The 17,693-nt window shown below is 39.4% G+C and overlaps 1 protein-coding gene across 1 annotated transcript; it reads left to right on the forward strand.

Moving 5' to 3' along the window:
* Positions 1-1,697: 1,697 nt before the first annotated feature.
* unc93a (unc-93 homolog A) lies at positions 1,698-12,436 on the forward strand. Its single transcript, XM_030721953.1, has 8 exons — positions 1,698-1,937; positions 3,749-3,930; positions 4,048-4,277; positions 8,625-8,750; positions 8,929-9,140; positions 10,125-10,260; positions 10,438-10,569; positions 11,335-12,436. Exons 1-8 carry the CDS (start codon positions 1,848-1,850, stop codon positions 11,619-11,621), a joined length of 1,395 nt encoding a protein of 464 aa, XP_030577813.1. The 5' UTR covers positions 1,698-1,847; the 3' UTR covers positions 11,622-12,436.
* Positions 12,437-17,693: the final 5,257 nt, after the last annotated feature.

The raw sequence follows: 17,693 nt of genomic DNA on the forward strand, positions 1-17,693 counted from the left end.
ACATGATGTTTATGTACTTTTATTTTTCTCTTGTACTTTTTCATTTTACACACTTTTTCCCCCAAAGGGGTGAAGAAATTATGTTAAATGTTACCTGCTGTTTTAACACTAATTTGTGAGTTTTTCATGTAGATTACAGTCACAGTCTGTGATTTATCGATTTATGTTTTTGGGGCAAATCATTTTGCGTCCCTCAACATGATTTTTCACCTGTATGCTCTCATTAGTAGCCACTTCCGATCTTGGTTAGAGGGTGCAGTTCAACCTAAACTGGTATTGTTACAAACTAACAATTCAATCCAGATGTTCTTATATACGTAGCACCAATTCACAACAGCAGATGCCTCAGTGTGCTTTATATTGTAAGGTGAAGACTTTACAATATTAGAAAGAAACCACAACAATCACATGAATTCTGACAGGAGGTCCTGAAGGCAAACTTCCCCCAGAAGCCAGAGAAACAGCTGGCAAACATCTGTCAAAAGGATTGAAAATCATGAGAAAACACCTTTAAAGCTTACTTCTTTTTAAAACATTTTTTTTTTTCATAAGTAGAAAAAAAACTTGAGAAACATAATTAGGTGGATGTGTTTACCTTAGGACAGAGCCAGACAAGTCAATCCGCGGGAGACGGCCAAGAAAGCATATTTCCCAGCATCCAAGTCTTCTTCTAAAAATCCCAAAAAGTGAACAGATGTCAAAAAAAGATGCTTAAATATTGTTTCCTTCTTAACTGTCCAATAAAAAGTACACAAATAAATAATAAACAGTAAAATTTCTAGCTTTGTGGAGCGCTGTGTGTGACCCACATCCATCTTGATTAGGCTGGTTATGAATAAAAGATCCATCAATCAACATTTTATCTGTGCAGATATGAAAAGTTTCTAATAGCTGGCTCACGTGATAAGTCTCAACCTCAATTTGTAATCTCTCATCACCTTTAACCATCGCTTCAGATAGCTTTAAATAAACACTAGATAATAAGGAGAGAAGTTTCAGCCCAGACGTACCATCACTCCATGAGCTTTTATTTTTGACCATCACAGGACAAAAAAACTTCAGCAAAAGCTGCACAAATGAAACAATCTGTTTGCACTCGTTCTGTTTGCCTCTTTTAAGAGGTTAATGCAGGCCTGGAGTTTGTTTCTCTTTGGCCACAGCTGAGATAACAGAGTGGACCATGGTGTCCCAGTGTTTTCTGTTTTTCAAATAACAACAAACTATCATGCTGAAAAAAAAAAAAAAAAGATGTCTTGCAGTCATAAAAGTGAAAGGATCAGAAATCAGACACTGTAAACCTCTGCTCTGTGTCACTGCTCCTGCATGTATGTGTGGTGTAAATATATACGATGAATCTGGACTGAAAATTGTAACCAAAAAGAAGCAAAACCAGAAATTTTAGGAGGGACGTGACTGAGGGAGAAGAAGGAAGCATTAAAGCAGCAATGATCCACAATTACAGCCACGACATGAGCAATGATTCAGGGAAATTGAGGGAGTTAAGGAAGGGCAGTCTGATATGTGAGCAAATTCCACCATATTTAGAGGCCAGGTGATAAGGGATCCACTGTTTAATGCTCTGCAAAAACATGTTTAGTGGGTGTGTGTGAGACAGAGAGAGAGGGCTGGACTTTGCACTTGGTTATTTTCAGTGTACACGTTTATCAGAAACTCATTTTCAGCAGAGGGAGGCACCTCTGACTTCACTCTTAGGTGGTGCAGCTGCTGCATGAAGACACTAGTCTAAAACCAAACCTAAAATAACAGATTTTTTAAAAAAAACATTTCAATGTTACAGGTCTGAGAAGTTTTTTTTTTTTGTTAAATATATTTTTGAAAAGGCAGCCATGATCAGCCGCAACTTCAAGAATGTGTTGGTGGTCTCTGTTGGGTTTCTGTCTCTGTTCACGGCTTTTGGAGGTCTGCAGAGTTTACAGGTAGGTGGAGGAGCTACAGTTTATTGTTTATCAACAAGGTACTTTTTTCCTTCCATAACTGAAAAGACCAAGAAATAATTTACTTTGCAAGTTTTCCACACGTCTGTGATTTGACTACATGAGACATTAGGTTTATCAGGTGGTCCTGGATTTAATTGTGAGCGTTATCATCATTGGTGCTTTAAAGAATGTATACATACTGGAGTAACTCAATACGTGATTTTAAATAACAACAGACACAACAAAGTGTACTTAAAATGCACATATTTATCAAGTTCTGTGAGTAAACTGCACTGGATCAATTTTAGCTGGTATGACTACAGATTCTGTCTTCATACTCGTGTAATTAATTTGGCAAAATGTCAGTTTGGCAAAATCCTTTTTTCCATTCATGTATTCGTTTATTCGTATATAATATATTTGAGTTTTGTTAAGGAAAACAGGAAATTTAAAAAGTTAAAATAATAATAATAATAATAATGTAAACAAAAGAGTGGCACTTTCTTTATATATTTTTAATATAAAAATAAAATCTTGTACCTGTGAAAATAGCAAAGACCAAAACTTTTCTGATTTTTTTTTTGTTTTTATTTATTTACATCAAGTTCAAACTTTAAATTGTAAAGCAAATTTAAAACCAGTAACACAGACTTATATTTAAGGACTACAACTTGCATACTTATTGATATATAAAGTCATTACAATAATGTAATATTTAATGATCAATTTAGACTTGTGTAGATAACATACATTATTTTTATACTCACTGTTCAACTTCACAATTATCCATACAGACTGTACCCTCAGTACAATTATCTACACATATATGTACAGATAACGTTCTCTAAATATCCAAATTTATTATTATTAGTTTATTATTTATTTATTTATTATTATTAATTTAACATCCATACATAGTTTACATACTTACTGTAGATATAGTCATCCAGACACATGCTGTCTACAACAATTGCATTTTATTACTTAATTAAAATACACTAAATAAATACTTGAATATTAAATGTTTTTAAAAAAAGATGCAAATGAATGAAATCTCCATTCAGCCTTTAAAGTAACCGGTTTATGGTTCTTACAAATCAAGATTAGTCTTTAAATAATAACACACCTACGCAGCCACCTTTAATGATCAACTTGCTCTACACACTGATGCTGACATTGTGTAAATATCTTGTAATTATTAGTATGTAGGGCACTGTAACAGTAATTACATTTTAAAGCGTTTTCCCAGTCTTACACATAGACTGGGCTGGAAAGCTGAAACACTTTCCATGTTGTATATGTACAATCCTTACACTACTCAGAGGTCCAAGCATGAATCTAAACACTAATTTTGTGTGTAAATTCACTGATTCACTATATTTCAAAATATTTAGAGCACGTAAAAGAAAATATTCTAAAATGCCAACTTCATCAAGTTGTTAAGGTCCAAAGAAAAACACAATACCGTTATTGTACAATGATAATAGTATCACACAAAACTATTATTATTTTAGGATGTTATGTTTTTAATTGGTGCGGTCAGCTTCCTAACCTTGAACCTCTGACCGACACTGTTTTCTATTGATTCAATTCAATTTTATTTCTATAGCACCAAATCACAGCAAACAGTCGCCTCAAGGCGCTTTATATTGTAAGATAAAAATCCTGCAATAATTACAGAGAAAACCCAACAGTCAAAACGACCCCCTATGAGCAGCACTTGGTGACAGTGGGATGGTTCAGGGTCACCTGATCCAGCTCTAACTATAAGCTGTTTCTGATGAAAAATGATGTTTCTGCTCTCTGTACAGAGCAGTCTGAATGCAGAGGAGGGGATGGGCGTGGCCTCTCTGAGCGTTATCTACGCCGCCATAATCATCTCCTCTATGTTCCTGCCTCCCATCATGATCAAAAACCTGGGCTGTAAATGGACCATTGTGGCAGGCATGGCCTGCTACGTGTCCTACTCAGTCGGAAACCTCTACCCAGGATGGTAATCAACCAGACAATCAATCAGTCAATAAATATAGCTAATTGGGCTGTATTTTTGTATTCTTGAAGCTGAATCCGCGTGCTAACACAGTGAATGTTGCTTTGCTCTCTTCCACAGGTACACTCTCATCCCCACCTCAGTGATCCTGGGGTTGGGTGGCTCTCCGCTGTGGTCGGCCAAATGCACCTACCTGACCATCTCTGGGAACGTGCAGGCCAGCAAAGAGGGCAAAAAGGGCTCCGACGTGGTCAACCACTACTTTGGCATCTTCTTCTTCATCTTTCAGTCGTCTGCGGTGTGGGGAAACCTCATGTCCTCGCTCATCTTTGGACAGGATGCCAGTATAGGTAAGCAGACAACTGAAAAGTTATTTTGAGCAGGCTGTGGTCAGATTTTGCAGATTTTGCATAGTGCACAGGGTGATCAGGCCTCCAAACTTCATGTGGCCTTCAGATTAGTTTAAGAACAGTGCATAGAGAGCTTCAAGGAATGGGTTTCCATGGGCGAGCAGCTGCATCACCAAGCACAATGCAAAGTCTTGGATGCAGTGGTGTAAAGCAAGCCACCACTGAGCAGTGGAGACGCGTTCACTGGAGTGATGAATCACACTTGTCCGTCTGGCAATCTGATGGATGAGTCTGGGTTTGGTGGTTGCCAGGTGAACGGTACCTGTCTGACTGCTTTGTGCCAAGTGTAAAGTTTGGTGGAGGGCGGGATTCTGGATTCTGGAAGAATGGTCAAAAATTCCCATAAACACACTCCTAAACCTTGTGGAAAGTTGTTATAGGTGGGCCGACATCATATTAAACCCTATGGATTAAGAACGGGATGTCACTCAAGTTCAGACGCGTGTGAAGGAAAAAGAGCAAAAACTTTTGGTAATTTAGTATATCAGCAGTGTTGTATATACAAAACCTGCTGTATTAAATAGCTAGTGAAAATAATGAATGAGCTACCATGTGAGTAACATCTAACATAACAAGTATTACAGTTTTGATTTAAAAAATATAAAACTTTACTACTTTGTAGCTAACATGACATCACCCTCTGATTTTGGACTGTATTTCAAAGCCATAACATCAGCATTTTGCTCAGAGCCCTGTTTGTTATTTGGAGCCAGAGGTGACCATATTTAGATGATAATTTACCATCAAATCCAGCACCCCCCCCCCCCCCCCCCCCCAAAAAAAAAAACAAACAAAAACAAAAAACATACAGTGTTAATTTAAAATGAGATTATGTTTAGAAGACCCTCACTCACTGTACCCATGACAGCTGATGCACTATGTGCCCTGCTTTTTAAATAAGACAAGGTGCCGATTAGCTAACACAATACAGAGAAGATGTACCTCAAAGCCTGCTGCTCTATTTAGATGGGAAATGGGTTACACTGTTTATCAGACTGAAAGTGCCCCTGTTTGAATTTGAAATGCATCATAGTGAGAGAGCTATTTTAGGAGTGTAAGGAGAAGAGACACCTTAGCAGAGAGCAAATGTCAGACTGATGAGAGGTTGCTCCTGCTGGAATTCAACCAGCAACTGTTTGCTTGTCCAGCAGATGTGTAAACCACAATACTTTGAGCCATCTGCACATTTCAAAAATAAAACAAATCTTTTCTTGTGGTACTTATGCTGTATATAAATGCAGTCTGTACTGATGCTGCTGTGCCCCCGAGAAACAGTCAAAGCCTCCCAAATCTTCTCGATTTTTACACAGTTTAAAAAGATGTAAATACAACTTTAAAAATAGTTCTGGAAACTCAAGTTTGACAAGTTTAGCTTTAGGCAGTGCAGTTAGGGGCTGACATGTTTTCATAGTTCAGCACCACAAACCTAGAGAAACTCAACATGACCCAACACGGCTGCTGCTGCTGCTTGTGCATACAGCTCCTAAAGAAAGCTCTCGGGAGCTTCAGGGCTCACCAGATTTGTTCCCGGATCAGACGTTACACCCAGTGTGTCTTTAAGCCTGTGAGAGCAGAGCTGCACTTTAGATCACAGTCCACTTTTAGTCCTTGTGCAGCCTGCAGCTTGATCTTGGCAGGATGATGCTCTAATGATGCTTCATGCTCTAACCGCCTCGAGCTCTTTACAATTCAGGCTGTGAAACTAACCATTAAGTAACTCTTAGTCAGTTTAAATTACATTTAGCTTCCATCTGTATACAGGCTCTATTTTTTTCCCTTTTTAAATCCTGTGATGTTGGGCTTTGCATTATTTCACCTTAAATACTCAACATTGTACCTTACGTTGAATATTTATCTTCCTCTAATCCAATTTGGGGTCACAGGGAGGCTGGAGCCTATCCCAGCTGTCATAGGGCAAGATCTGGGGTAGACCCTGGACAGGTCGCCAGTCTAACCCTATACATGTTTTTGGACTGTGGGAAGAAATCGGAGTACCCGTAGAGAACCCACGCAGATGCGGGAGAACATGCAAAGTCCACACAGAAAAGTCCCAGAAAGATTCAAACCCAGGACTTCCTCGCATTGTGGTGACAGAACTAACCGTCACACCACCTGCAGGTGGAGTATTTAACTGATCTAAACTAAACCAAATTAAGATGTGCACTTCCTCTGCTGTTGCTTTTAGTGCCTTAAGCAGAGAGGCTCACGTGTACCAAAGTCTGAGCTGTGGGTGACACGGACATCAGCAGCTGTGAGCGAAGGAGCGTGATACTGGTCTTTGGTCTTACTGTCTGCCTCAGCTCAGGTCAAGGTCTAAGCACTGTCCTACAGTCATTTTATGGTTCAGTTTAAGGAGGGTATGAGAAAAGGTGTGTTTAAAGAGAGGAAAAGGCTGCCAACATATCACTTTATTGGTGTTAATGGTTCTAGGTTATCAGTGTAAATGATGACGTCCTTGGAAGAATGACACCACGCAGCTATTTATTCCAGTTTTATTTCCATCTTACTTTGGGACACTCTAACATTTTCAAAATAAACGATCAACAACAAAATATAAACTTCACACTTTTAAACACGCTGAAACATAAAAACATTTAATGCAAACTCATCTATTCTATCAATATTTTAATAGCAATATAAATCTTATCTTAACACTTCCAAATGTCCAATACGATCCAATAAACTTCCAACACCAAAATCTTTAATGGCTGATCCAAAAAAAAAAAAAAAACCTCATCAGGGATACACTGACCAAACAAAACATGAATCTAAAGGTGGGCACGAGAAATGAGAGGAGGCCAAACTGACAATCTGACAAGAGGAGGGGCAACATTATATGAAGACTGAACAGGTGAGAATAATCAGACACAGGTGAAGCTAATGAGGGTGGGCCAGACAATCCTTTCTTCCACCTTTTCTTAGCCACTTCTCCTCGACCTCGGTGGGAAAATAAAGTTGGAAGGACTTAGAGAAGAGAAGCGCAGCGCTCAGAGAATCTGACTTCTTGATGTGACGGTGGAGATCTGCTGTATTTAAACTACAGTGAGCGTGCAGAAGACGGGCTATAAAATGTGCGCGTGTTCTTAACGAGTCTGTTATGTAAACGAGGACCATCAGTGAAAAAAAAAAATCTTTTTATTGCAAATGCTGGAATTTTAAAGACATGGGAAGATTTAAACTATAAAATTAAATAAATCTTTTTTTTCCCTGCGGGACAGTGATCCAATACAACTCCATCCATCACTGACTCGAAGAGAAAATTTATTATAATCCTAAAGTCTGCAATATGACCACAGACACATTTATCATTAATGAATTAATAAATTATCTATCAATAAAGCTCATGATCTCGATTTAGAGAGTTTTCTTCTAACTCTAGTTTGTTCTTGGAGCAGCTTTTATTACATCAGTGTGATGCTCAGAACATATCAACAGGTTCATGGCATGAAATGGAAAACACGCAAACATTTACATGATGTGAATCACTTTGTCAGTTATGTTGATCATTTTCATAGATGGCTGGCTGGTGTGTCGCAGCATTATTTCCTCCTCTGTCATAAAGGAGGTAATAAGGAAGCCTTGAAGCACCCTTCTTTCATATTTAGAGAATTCATCCAGCTTTTATTATGGCTTCCTGGTCACTTCACTCAGTAAAACTGACAACTAGACTGCACCTGATTTAACCCCCCCCCCCCCCCCCCCCCCCCACAAATAATTAACACAAAAACATGAAGACGTCTAACTTCAGTCACAGAAAGCTTTAATAAACACACGAGGGGGTCAAAGAAAACATGAGTGATGTGGATGAACTAATGTTTGTATTTTTCTTTAACTTTTCACCAGTTATCTAAGATGTGCTTTTTGTAGTCCAACTTGAGGAGTTTTAGACCCACATAAACAACATCTACCGACAACAATATTAAGTGTAAGTGCAATCAGATTCTCTGAGGACCAAAGTTCTCTTTTCTTAAGTCCTCATGAAGTCTCCGTCACATCTGCCCTTCACCTCTTGACACTTTTAAGAAGTAGGTGGGAATTTTTGGGACTACGGGACCACAGCCAGGAAAGTTGGAGGGAAATTAAGACACCAGAAACACAGAAGGGCACAAAAACAGAAAATAAGTACTTTGATACCCTGACAATGAAAACCTTTAAGTTTTTTTTTCTAAATTACTGTTGAATATTTTATTTTCAAAGGGGATTTTTTTTTAAAGCACAACTGCATCATATTTCTTCATTTTCTTGGTGATGAGACGTATTCTAACAAACAGCATATTTTTCTGATAGCTGACATCCCAGATGAGCAGCTGGAAACCTGTGGAGCAGCTGACTGCGGACTTAATGTCACTACCTACGGAAACACCACCAGGCCGGCGCGGAAACTGGTCTGGACGCTCGTGGGAAGCTACATCGGTAATTCTGCAGTTTGCCATCACCTGAGTGAAGGTGTTAGATGGAGCTAAGCAGCAACTGGCCAATCTTAGTGTAAAGATTTGAAGTAAAAGTAACCGGATTGCTGCACAGCCTTTCACCTCGGTGTCACTAACATATCGCAGCTATCTACTGAATCACTGTTCTTTGTGTGTGGTAGGTGTGGGTGTCCTGGCCATGCTCATTATCGCAGTGTTTCTGGACAACATCGACCGCGAGCAGGCCAGCGAGTTTCGTGACAGCCGCGTGCCGTTCTGCCACACGTTCCTGGCCACGTTCAGGCTCCTGAAGGACTGGAGGCTGCTGACGCTCATCCCGCTCACGATGTACAGCGGCTTTGAACAGAGCTTCCTGTCAGGGGAGTACACCAAGGTGAGGAGAGCTCCAAAAGAGGAAGGCTTTTAGGTTTAAGTGCAGTTTTTTTTTTTTTTTCTGGCAACAAAAATCTGTGTGTGCCAAAACTGCAATAAAAGAAATCACAATCAACAAGTCAACAACAAAAACCGCACAATGATGCTGAAACTGAGAGAAATAAATGTTAAATATGAACACAGGCTCCAGATGGACTGTAGTAAGTGGATACATTATTGATATTCGCACAGCTACTGAAACAATAGTTATAGTCATGTGAAAATAAAGGTTTCTATGCAGTCCTGTGAACAACCAAATACACGCTCCACAATTCAGTAGCTTGTAGATCCACGTTTAGCAGCAATAACTTAAAGTAATGGTTTTCTGTATGACTTTATCAGTCTCGAGCATCATCTTGATTCTCTTCATTTTCAGCCACTCTGTTGTAGATTTGCTGCTGTGCTTGGGATCACTGTCCTGCTGCCAGTGTGGGCCAAGTTTTAGCTGTTGGACAGGCGGCCTCACGTTTTACTCTAGAATATTTCACAACACAGAGGAGTTCATACTCGACTCCGTGTCTGCGAGGTGTCCTGGTCCTGTGGTTGCAAAATAAGTCAAAATCATCAAACTGCCAAAACTTCTGCGTTTTTAATCGAGGTGGTCACACTTATTGATGAGCAGTTAATCACGTGCATCTGATTAGCAACACCTAAAGGATGCAACGTGTTTTTCAAGCCCACATAGAGATAGACTGTTAGCAGGATATTCATTTAAAACTCTGTTGTTGGATGGCTGCTGAAGCAACATGACCATTACCTTAATGTGTATGAAGCTAACCAGTCATGAAATTCATTATTTCCTTTGAGCTTTTTTTTTTTTTTTGGCTAGCATTCCTCAGAAACCACCTGCTTCACACGGTCCACTGTTTATCCAGGTTTTACTCATTCATTAACAACATTAACAGTATGAAGTGAGGCTTTATAAATCTGCTGTGTGTCTTTGCAGAATTATGTGACTTGTGCTTTGGGGATCCATTATGTTGGCTTTGTAATGATGTGTTTTGGAGCTTCAAATTCCCTTTGTTCCTATCTCTTTGGGAGGATCGCTCAATACACTGGAAGAGCACCGCTCTTTGGCCTGGGTAAAACCTTTTTTTTTTCATAAAGTTAAATATTTAATTTATATATATATATATATATATATATAATTTTGAATTAAAATACTGTTCGCTGCTGTTTTGGATATTTCTTCTTTTTAACCTTAATGTTTATATAGATTAACTCCTTGCATCTGTTATTATTTATCTTTCCACTTTCAGCTGCACTGGCCAACTTAAGCTGTGCCATCGCTCTCTTGTACTGGAGGCCTCATCCCGACCAGCTGCCTGTGTTTTTTGTATTTCCTGCTCTGTGGGGTATGGCAGACGCTATCTGGCAAACTCAGACCAATGGTAAGAAATTCCATCAGCCTACCTGGTGCACCTAACAGGTACACCCAAAAATGTCAATCCTCTGAGTGATTTCTATAACAGCATGCCTTCGTTATAATACACGCATGTGTAACTGACTGTATTGGAGATGCTGACTGGTATCTTCAAAACTGACAGGATTGCAAAATTACAAAATGGAATTAAAGTTTCATTCAATATGACTCAATATGAGTGAAGTCATTCGGTGGTTCTCCAGTAGATTTTTATAGGACCAGAAGTCCTTTTGCAACCACAGGTTTCGCCCCCTGGTGGCCATTTAAAGGAATGCATGTTGGTTTCAGTTTTCAGACCTAGAAACTACAATCATCTTTTTCAGTGTTGGGATCATTACTTAAAAAACGCAATGTATTAAACATTACTTGTTACTTTTCTCAAATGTAATGCAGTGCATTACTTAATTACTCACTGGAGAAAGTAATTCATTATACTACTCGTTACATTACCTTTGCATTACTTTATAACATGACCTGAAATGCATTGTCACACATTTAAAAAATTAATATAAAGCTTAGGCTACAGTCCCACAAACTGACACAAATCTCTAACCTAATGAGGACACGCAAGATCTTTCTTTTAGTGTTTGAACACAACGCAACAACACAAAATTTTAAAATCAGTGATTCAGAAACATTTACAGGTAGAAATAGAGGCTACAAGCCTAATATTGGTCATCACTGCCTTTGTTACCTGGACTTACTTATCTTCTTTTGGTCCCCCCACCCCCAGCTCTTTACGGCATCCTCTTCTCGCGGGAAAAAGAGGCGGCATTCGCCAACTACCGGATGTGGGAGTCGCTGGGTTTCGTCATCGCCTTCGCCTATAGCACGTTCTTGTGCCTGGAGTACAAACTGTACATCCTGATGGCCGTGCTGGTGCTCACGGTCATCACTTACCCCATAGTGGAGTACCATGAATACAAGAATCCCACAAAGGCCATTGAAGAAGCACCCTATCAAAATCACAAAGAAACCATCAAAACAAAAGAGGACATCATCTGCCAGACGCACTTGTAGAGACACAAAGTTCCACATGCTGCTTATCAGGAATCTATCAGTGATGACTAAAGTTAAAAATTGAGTAAATGCCACTTTGAATAAATACATTATCAGCTATTAACCCTTTATACGGCAGGTGACTATTTTTAGTAATTTCCACACACTTTATATATGACGCCCATCCCGTGCCTCAGTGAGGTTTAGAAGCATGTGCTCTTGATGTGGTCATGAAGAAAAGGCCTCATGTTGTTTAAAGTTTTAATGTGTATGTTGTAATATTCTAAAACACATTTTCCTTTGACCATATACGTGTTTTCTTGTACACTTATTGACTTTTGATTTTATACATGAAAATGAAACATTTTGAAAGTCTTATGCCCACCAATAACACTCTTAAAGTTGAAATTTTGAGTATTTCAATGAGCGCACTTATAAAGGGTTAAAGGGCCAATACTTGATGAGCCCACCTTTGTTGAGGCTTTACCAGATACTGACTTTGCTCTTTGCTGCCTTGTGGTACCGCAGAACAAACTGTAGCATCATTTAAAAAAAAAAAAACAGCTGATAACTAAGGCCAGCTTTGTAGCTTCTGTGCGAAACATTTTGTTTGGTGCTGCTGTCATGATTCATGCGTTGGGAAATCTTCAGTATCAGTGCTGGCTAAATGAGCTATTTGTACATGCAATCTTATCCACTGAATTTACTGCCTTTTCTAATGTCATTAAGGGCTGCTGTAAGGTGAATTTGACCAGTTGTCACACACACAGCAGTACTGTTTCCTGTTTTGTAAGTTATTCTACTGTATACACAGAATCAAAGTGAAATCATACCTGTGTCACAATTTGAAAAATACAAAATTAAATTTTTATTTTAACCATTGTGTGTTGTGTTGTAAAGTTCTTAAACCTTTATAGAGGCTCACTGAATGAGCAGGAAGAAATGGTCAAACACCAGTAATGGCAGCTTTCAGCTCCAGAGGTCCTGGAGAGACCAAAGTCTTGTACAGGAGCTATGCAATCACTTCTACCTGGGTCCTGAGTTGGAAAGCATGTGGTGAGTTAATCATACATGGACAATTTAGGTGTTTAGAAACAAGAAAACTCACTGGAAACCAGTTGTCTGACTGGTCGCAGGGCTAACAAAAGAGAGGACCGTCGGCCAGTTTAGAATCACCAGTTAATTCAATATGCATGTCTTTGGACTACGGGAGGAAATCTCAGGCCACCAGCCGGTCCTGCACTGCAGATGGACAGCAGGGGCGACTCCTCAGACTGCACAAAGGCATCAGATTGTGGTCTGTGAGAAAATGTTGCTCAGCTGCCTTGTGTTGTCACCTCAATAAACACTTTACTGATGAATTTATGGCATCAATCCCTAGATTAGAGTACTATTTAATAAAACATTATGTACATTTTATATATTAACATCCCCGCTGAAGTAAAAAAGGAGAATAAGAATGGCATGACAAGTTGCTAGCCTATGAGGCTGCCACTTAAGAGTTAGCACTCAAAGAATTGTAAAGTGTCCTAATAGTGAGAGAAAATTAATTTTTTGCCAGAGGAATAAACTATGAAAACAAATATAGAAATTAAGAGAATAAAATTGGCTAACATACTATGAGAGCACAGGGCAGTGAATACAGTTGTGTCAGAAGTTTACATAGACTCATCATGGGTATGAATGTCATGGTAACTTTGGGCTTTTTCTTTAAACTGTTCTTTTTCAATTCAGCTTTATTTATATGGCACCAAATCACAAACAGTCACCTCAAGGTGCTTTATATTGTAAGGTAAACTCTACAGTAATTACAGAGAAAACCCAACAGTCAAAACGACCCCCTGTGAGCAGCACTTGGTGACAGTGCGAAGGAAAAACTCCCCTTTTAACAGGAAGAAACCTCCAGGAGAAACCAGGCGCCACATCATCTGCTGCGACCGGTTGGGGCTGAGGGGAGAGAGACAGGACACACTGTGGAAGAGAGCCAGAGATTAATGATTAAATGCAGAGTGGGGTATAAACAGAATAGAGAGGGTGTCTGTCTTCTGAATCCAAACTGGGAGCTGGTTCCAGACAAGAGGGGCCTGAAAGCTGAAGGCTCTGCCTCCCATTCTACTCTTAAGTATCCTAGGAACCACAAGTAAGCCAGCAGTCTGAGAGAGAAGTGCTCTATTGGGGTGATATGGTACTATGAGGTCTTTGAGATAAGATGGGGCCTGATTATTCAAGGCCTGCCATGTGAGGAGACGGATTTTAAATTCTATTCTAGATTTAACAGGGAGCCAATGAAAAGAAGCCAATATGGGAGAAATCTGCTCTCTCTTTCTCGTCCCTGTCAGTACTCTAGCTGCAGCATTTTGAATCAGCTGAAGGCTTTTCAGGGAGCTTTTACGACAGCCTGATAATAATGAATTACAATAGTCCAGCCTAGAAGTAATAATTCAGCAGTTCCCAAACCTTTGGCATGAATTAGAACAGACTGAGAGCCAGGCTTTCTTGTCCAACATCACTGTATGACCTCACAAATGCACCTCTGGGAGAATGGTCAAAAATTCCCATAAACACTCCTAAACCTTGTGGAAAGCCTTCCTAGAAGAGTTGAAGCCGTTATATCTGCAAAGGGTGGGCGAAATCATATTAAACCCTATGGATTCAGAATGGGATGTAACTCAAGTTCGTACGCATGTGAAGGCACACGAGCAAACAACTTTGGCAAAATGCAGTAAAATCATTCCACTCAGGAAAAAAGAACAGTTGAAAGTAGTCATTAAAAGCCCAAAATTACCATGACATTCATAATGCATTTACAGGTGCTGGTCATAAAATCAGAATATCATGAAAGTTGATTTATTTCAGTAATTCCATTCAAAAAGTGAAACTTGTATATTATATTCATTCATTAATTTTGATGATTATAACTGACAACTAATGAAAACCCCAAATTCAGTATCTCAGAAAATTTGAATATTAATTAAGACCAAAACAAAAAAAGGATTTTTAGAAATGTTGGCCAACTGAAAAGTATGAACATGAAAAGTATGAGCATGAAAAGTATGAGCATGTACAGCACTCAGTACTTAGTTGGGGCTACTTCTGCCTGGATTACTGCAGCAATGCGGTGTGGTGTGGAGTCGATCAGTCTGTGGCACTGCTCAGGTGTTATGAGAGCTCAGGTTGCTCTGATAGTGGCCTTCAGCTCTTCTGAATTGTTGGGTCTGGTGTATCACATCTTCCTCTTCACAGTAGCCCATAGATTTTCTATGGGGTTAAAGGTCAGGCGAGTTTGCTGGCCAATTAAGAACAGGGATACCATGGTCCTTAAAGCAGGTACTGGTAGCTTTGGCACTGTGTGCAGGTGCCAAGTCCTGTTGGAAAATGAAATCTGCATCTCCATAAAGTTGGTCAGCAGCAGGAAGCATGAAGTGCTCTAAAACTTCCTGGTAGACGGCTGCGTTGACCTTGGACCTCAGAAAACACAGTGGACCAACACCAGTAGATGACATGGTACCCCAAACCATCACTGACTGTGGAAACTTTACACTGGACCTCAAGCAACGTGGATTCTGTGCCTCTCCTCTCTTCCTCCAGACTCTGGGACCTTGATTTCCAAAGAAAAAGCAAAATTTACTCAGCAGCAGTCCAGTCCTTTTTGTCTTTAGCCCAGGCGAGACGCTTCTGTCTCTTGTTCAAGAGTGGCTCGACACGAGAACTGCGACAGCTGAAACCCATGTCTGCATACGTCTGTGTGTGGTGGTTCTTGAAGCACTGACTCCAGCTGCAGTCCACTCTTTGTGAATCTCCCCCACATTTTTGAATGGGTTTTGTTCCACAATCCTCTCCAGGGTGCAATTATCCCTGTTGTTGTACACTTTTTTTTCTACCACATCTTTTCCTTCCCTTCACCTCTCTATTAATGTGCTTGGACACAGAGCTCTGTGAACAGCCAGCCTCTTTAGCAATGACCTTTTGTGTCTTGCTGTCCTTGTGCTGAGTGTCAAAGGTCGTCTTTTGGACAACTGTCAAGTCAGCAGTCTTCCCCATGATTGTGTAGCCTACAGAACTAGACTGAGAGGCCATTTAAAGGCCTTTGCAGGTGTTTGGAGTTAATTAGCTCATTAGAGTGTGGCACCAGGAGTCTTCAATATTGAACCTTTTCACAATATTCTAATTTTCTGAGCTACTGAATTTGGGGTTTCATTAGTTTTCAGTTATAATCACCAAAATTAAAAGAAATAAACAATTGACATCAGTTTGTGTGTAATGAACGACTATAATATACAAGTTTCACTTTTGAATGGAATTACTGAAATAAATCAATCAATTTTATGACCAGCACCTGTATGTAAACTTTTGACTACAACTGTGGATACATAAGATACACAGATATCATGAAATGTGTACTGAAGATGATTGTCTTTTTTCGGGTTTTGTGATACCAATGTTACCACTATGATAGCATGCTTTAAGTGGTGTTCAGAAATACTAATACACATTTACATTCCTGTCACAATGCTAATTAACTTTTATTATGAAAGCAAACTGTCGTCCCTTAATTTTCCTCTCTATAAACCCTTTGTTTCCATTAAATGTGATGCAGCAACTCACTTCATTTAGCTGGTAGTTTGGACTCTAATATAAACAAGACCATCATCTGCAAACTGGTTTAGATAAATTTCAGAAACAACTTTCCAATTTCAGGCAGATAAAGAACATACAGGAGCAACACGCTGCATTTCAAATGGTGCTTTTATTGCAATGTGTTGCATTCCCACATTCATAGATGTTATAGATTTGTTAGTCAAAGCATCATTTCCTCAAGGTTGGCATCCTCACCTTGGAAAAAAAGCAGAAGGATCAAATGCATGAGGTGTTTGTGTTTTGAGTGTAGTAGAGAAGTAAGAGTGTGTGTGTGAGTGTATGTGTGTGTGTAAACTTGAGCAGCCACGAACATATGAATGAACAAACCTCCAAATTTTAGACTTCCAGTAGATGCAAATAGTTTTTAATTGTCAAACACAAAAAAAAAAAAAGAAAAAAAAAGAAGAAAAAAAAAAAAAAAAAGAGTTTGTTTGTCTGTTAGCCTACAGGGCTCTCACTCCCTGCAGGGACTGGACCCGGCCTGAGACTGATTGTCTACAAACATTCCAAAGAAAAGGTAGATTTCTTTATATTCACGTTACACACCTGAAGAGGAGGGGGTTGAGGGGCATTAAGAGAGACAAAGAGAGACAGAAGAAGAGGAAGAGAAAATATAGCATGCATAAAATTCTCCCAGATGAACATTGTCACTCATATTGTCTTGTAATAGCTGCTCCGATGCCTCTTTAAAAACAAACTTTACATGAGTGTAATATACAAAACTGGACAAAATGAGTAAAATGTATAATATATTTATATATATTTATTTATATTAATTTGTACAAGGGAGAAAGTGGAACCTTGGTCTTTATTTTAACTGAAATTCCTCCAGAGAAAGCATTACCCCCCCACCCCCACCCCCCAAAAAAAACAACACAGTGGTGAGTAAATCACAAGCCTATGAACTATATCCAACCTCAGACCCAATAAGGCAGCGCTTACAATACCTGACAGCTGATGATGTGGTAGTTTTTGTTTTTTTTTAAAGTTTTGAACACCTCCATTAGGAATGAGTTGGAGTTGTAAAAAAATACAGACAGTTTGGACCTGGTTTCCACCAATGTGGTGCTGATGCTGTCTGTGAACCACCAACTCAGCAGGTAGCATTACACAGCAGAAGGTGGGATAATTTCCATGAGAAAAAAAAAATAAAAAATCATGGACAGAATTATCTGGGAATTTCTTGCAGTAGCCTCTCCCATGGGTTTGGGACCGGGACCTTTTGCCCAGGCCTAGAGTCGGGTTGGCAACCCCCCGGCAACGAACAGCTGCTAGGGAAAAATGTGTATTCTCCAACGAGAGTAACCGGTGTAGGTTGTGCATTGAAAACTTCCTCGGTCGCTAGCGGTGATTCACAGTTCGCATGGAAGATGCTGACTTGTCTACAAGCTACTTGCCATGAGGTAGTGAAACTTGAAAAGCTGGAAACAAAGAATGTTAAATTAAAAGTTGCAT

Source organism: Archocentrus centrarchus, chromosome 24, assembly GCF_007364275.1.
Source record: "Archocentrus centrarchus isolate MPI-CPG fArcCen1 chromosome 24, fArcCen1, whole genome shotgun sequence".
Taxonomy (NCBI): domain Eukaryota; kingdom Metazoa; phylum Chordata; class Actinopteri; order Cichliformes; family Cichlidae; genus Archocentrus; species Archocentrus centrarchus.

What these genes read in the sequence shown, in the direction of transcription:
- unc93a (XM_030721953.1), top strand. Translation starts at nt 1,848, where the DNA reads ATGATCAGCCGCAACTTCAAGAATGTGTTGGTGGTCTCTGTTGGGTTT. An exon ending in TGGACAGGATGCCAGTATAG is followed by an intron (nt 4,278 to 8,624) that starts GTAAGCAGACAA and finishes TTTTTCTGATAG; the next exon opens with CTGACATCCCAGATGAGCAG. An exon ending in AGCACCGCTCTTTGGCCTGG is followed by an intron (nt 10,261 to 10,437) that starts GTAAAACCTTTT and finishes TTCCACTTTCAG; the next exon opens with CTGCACTGGCCAACTTAAGC.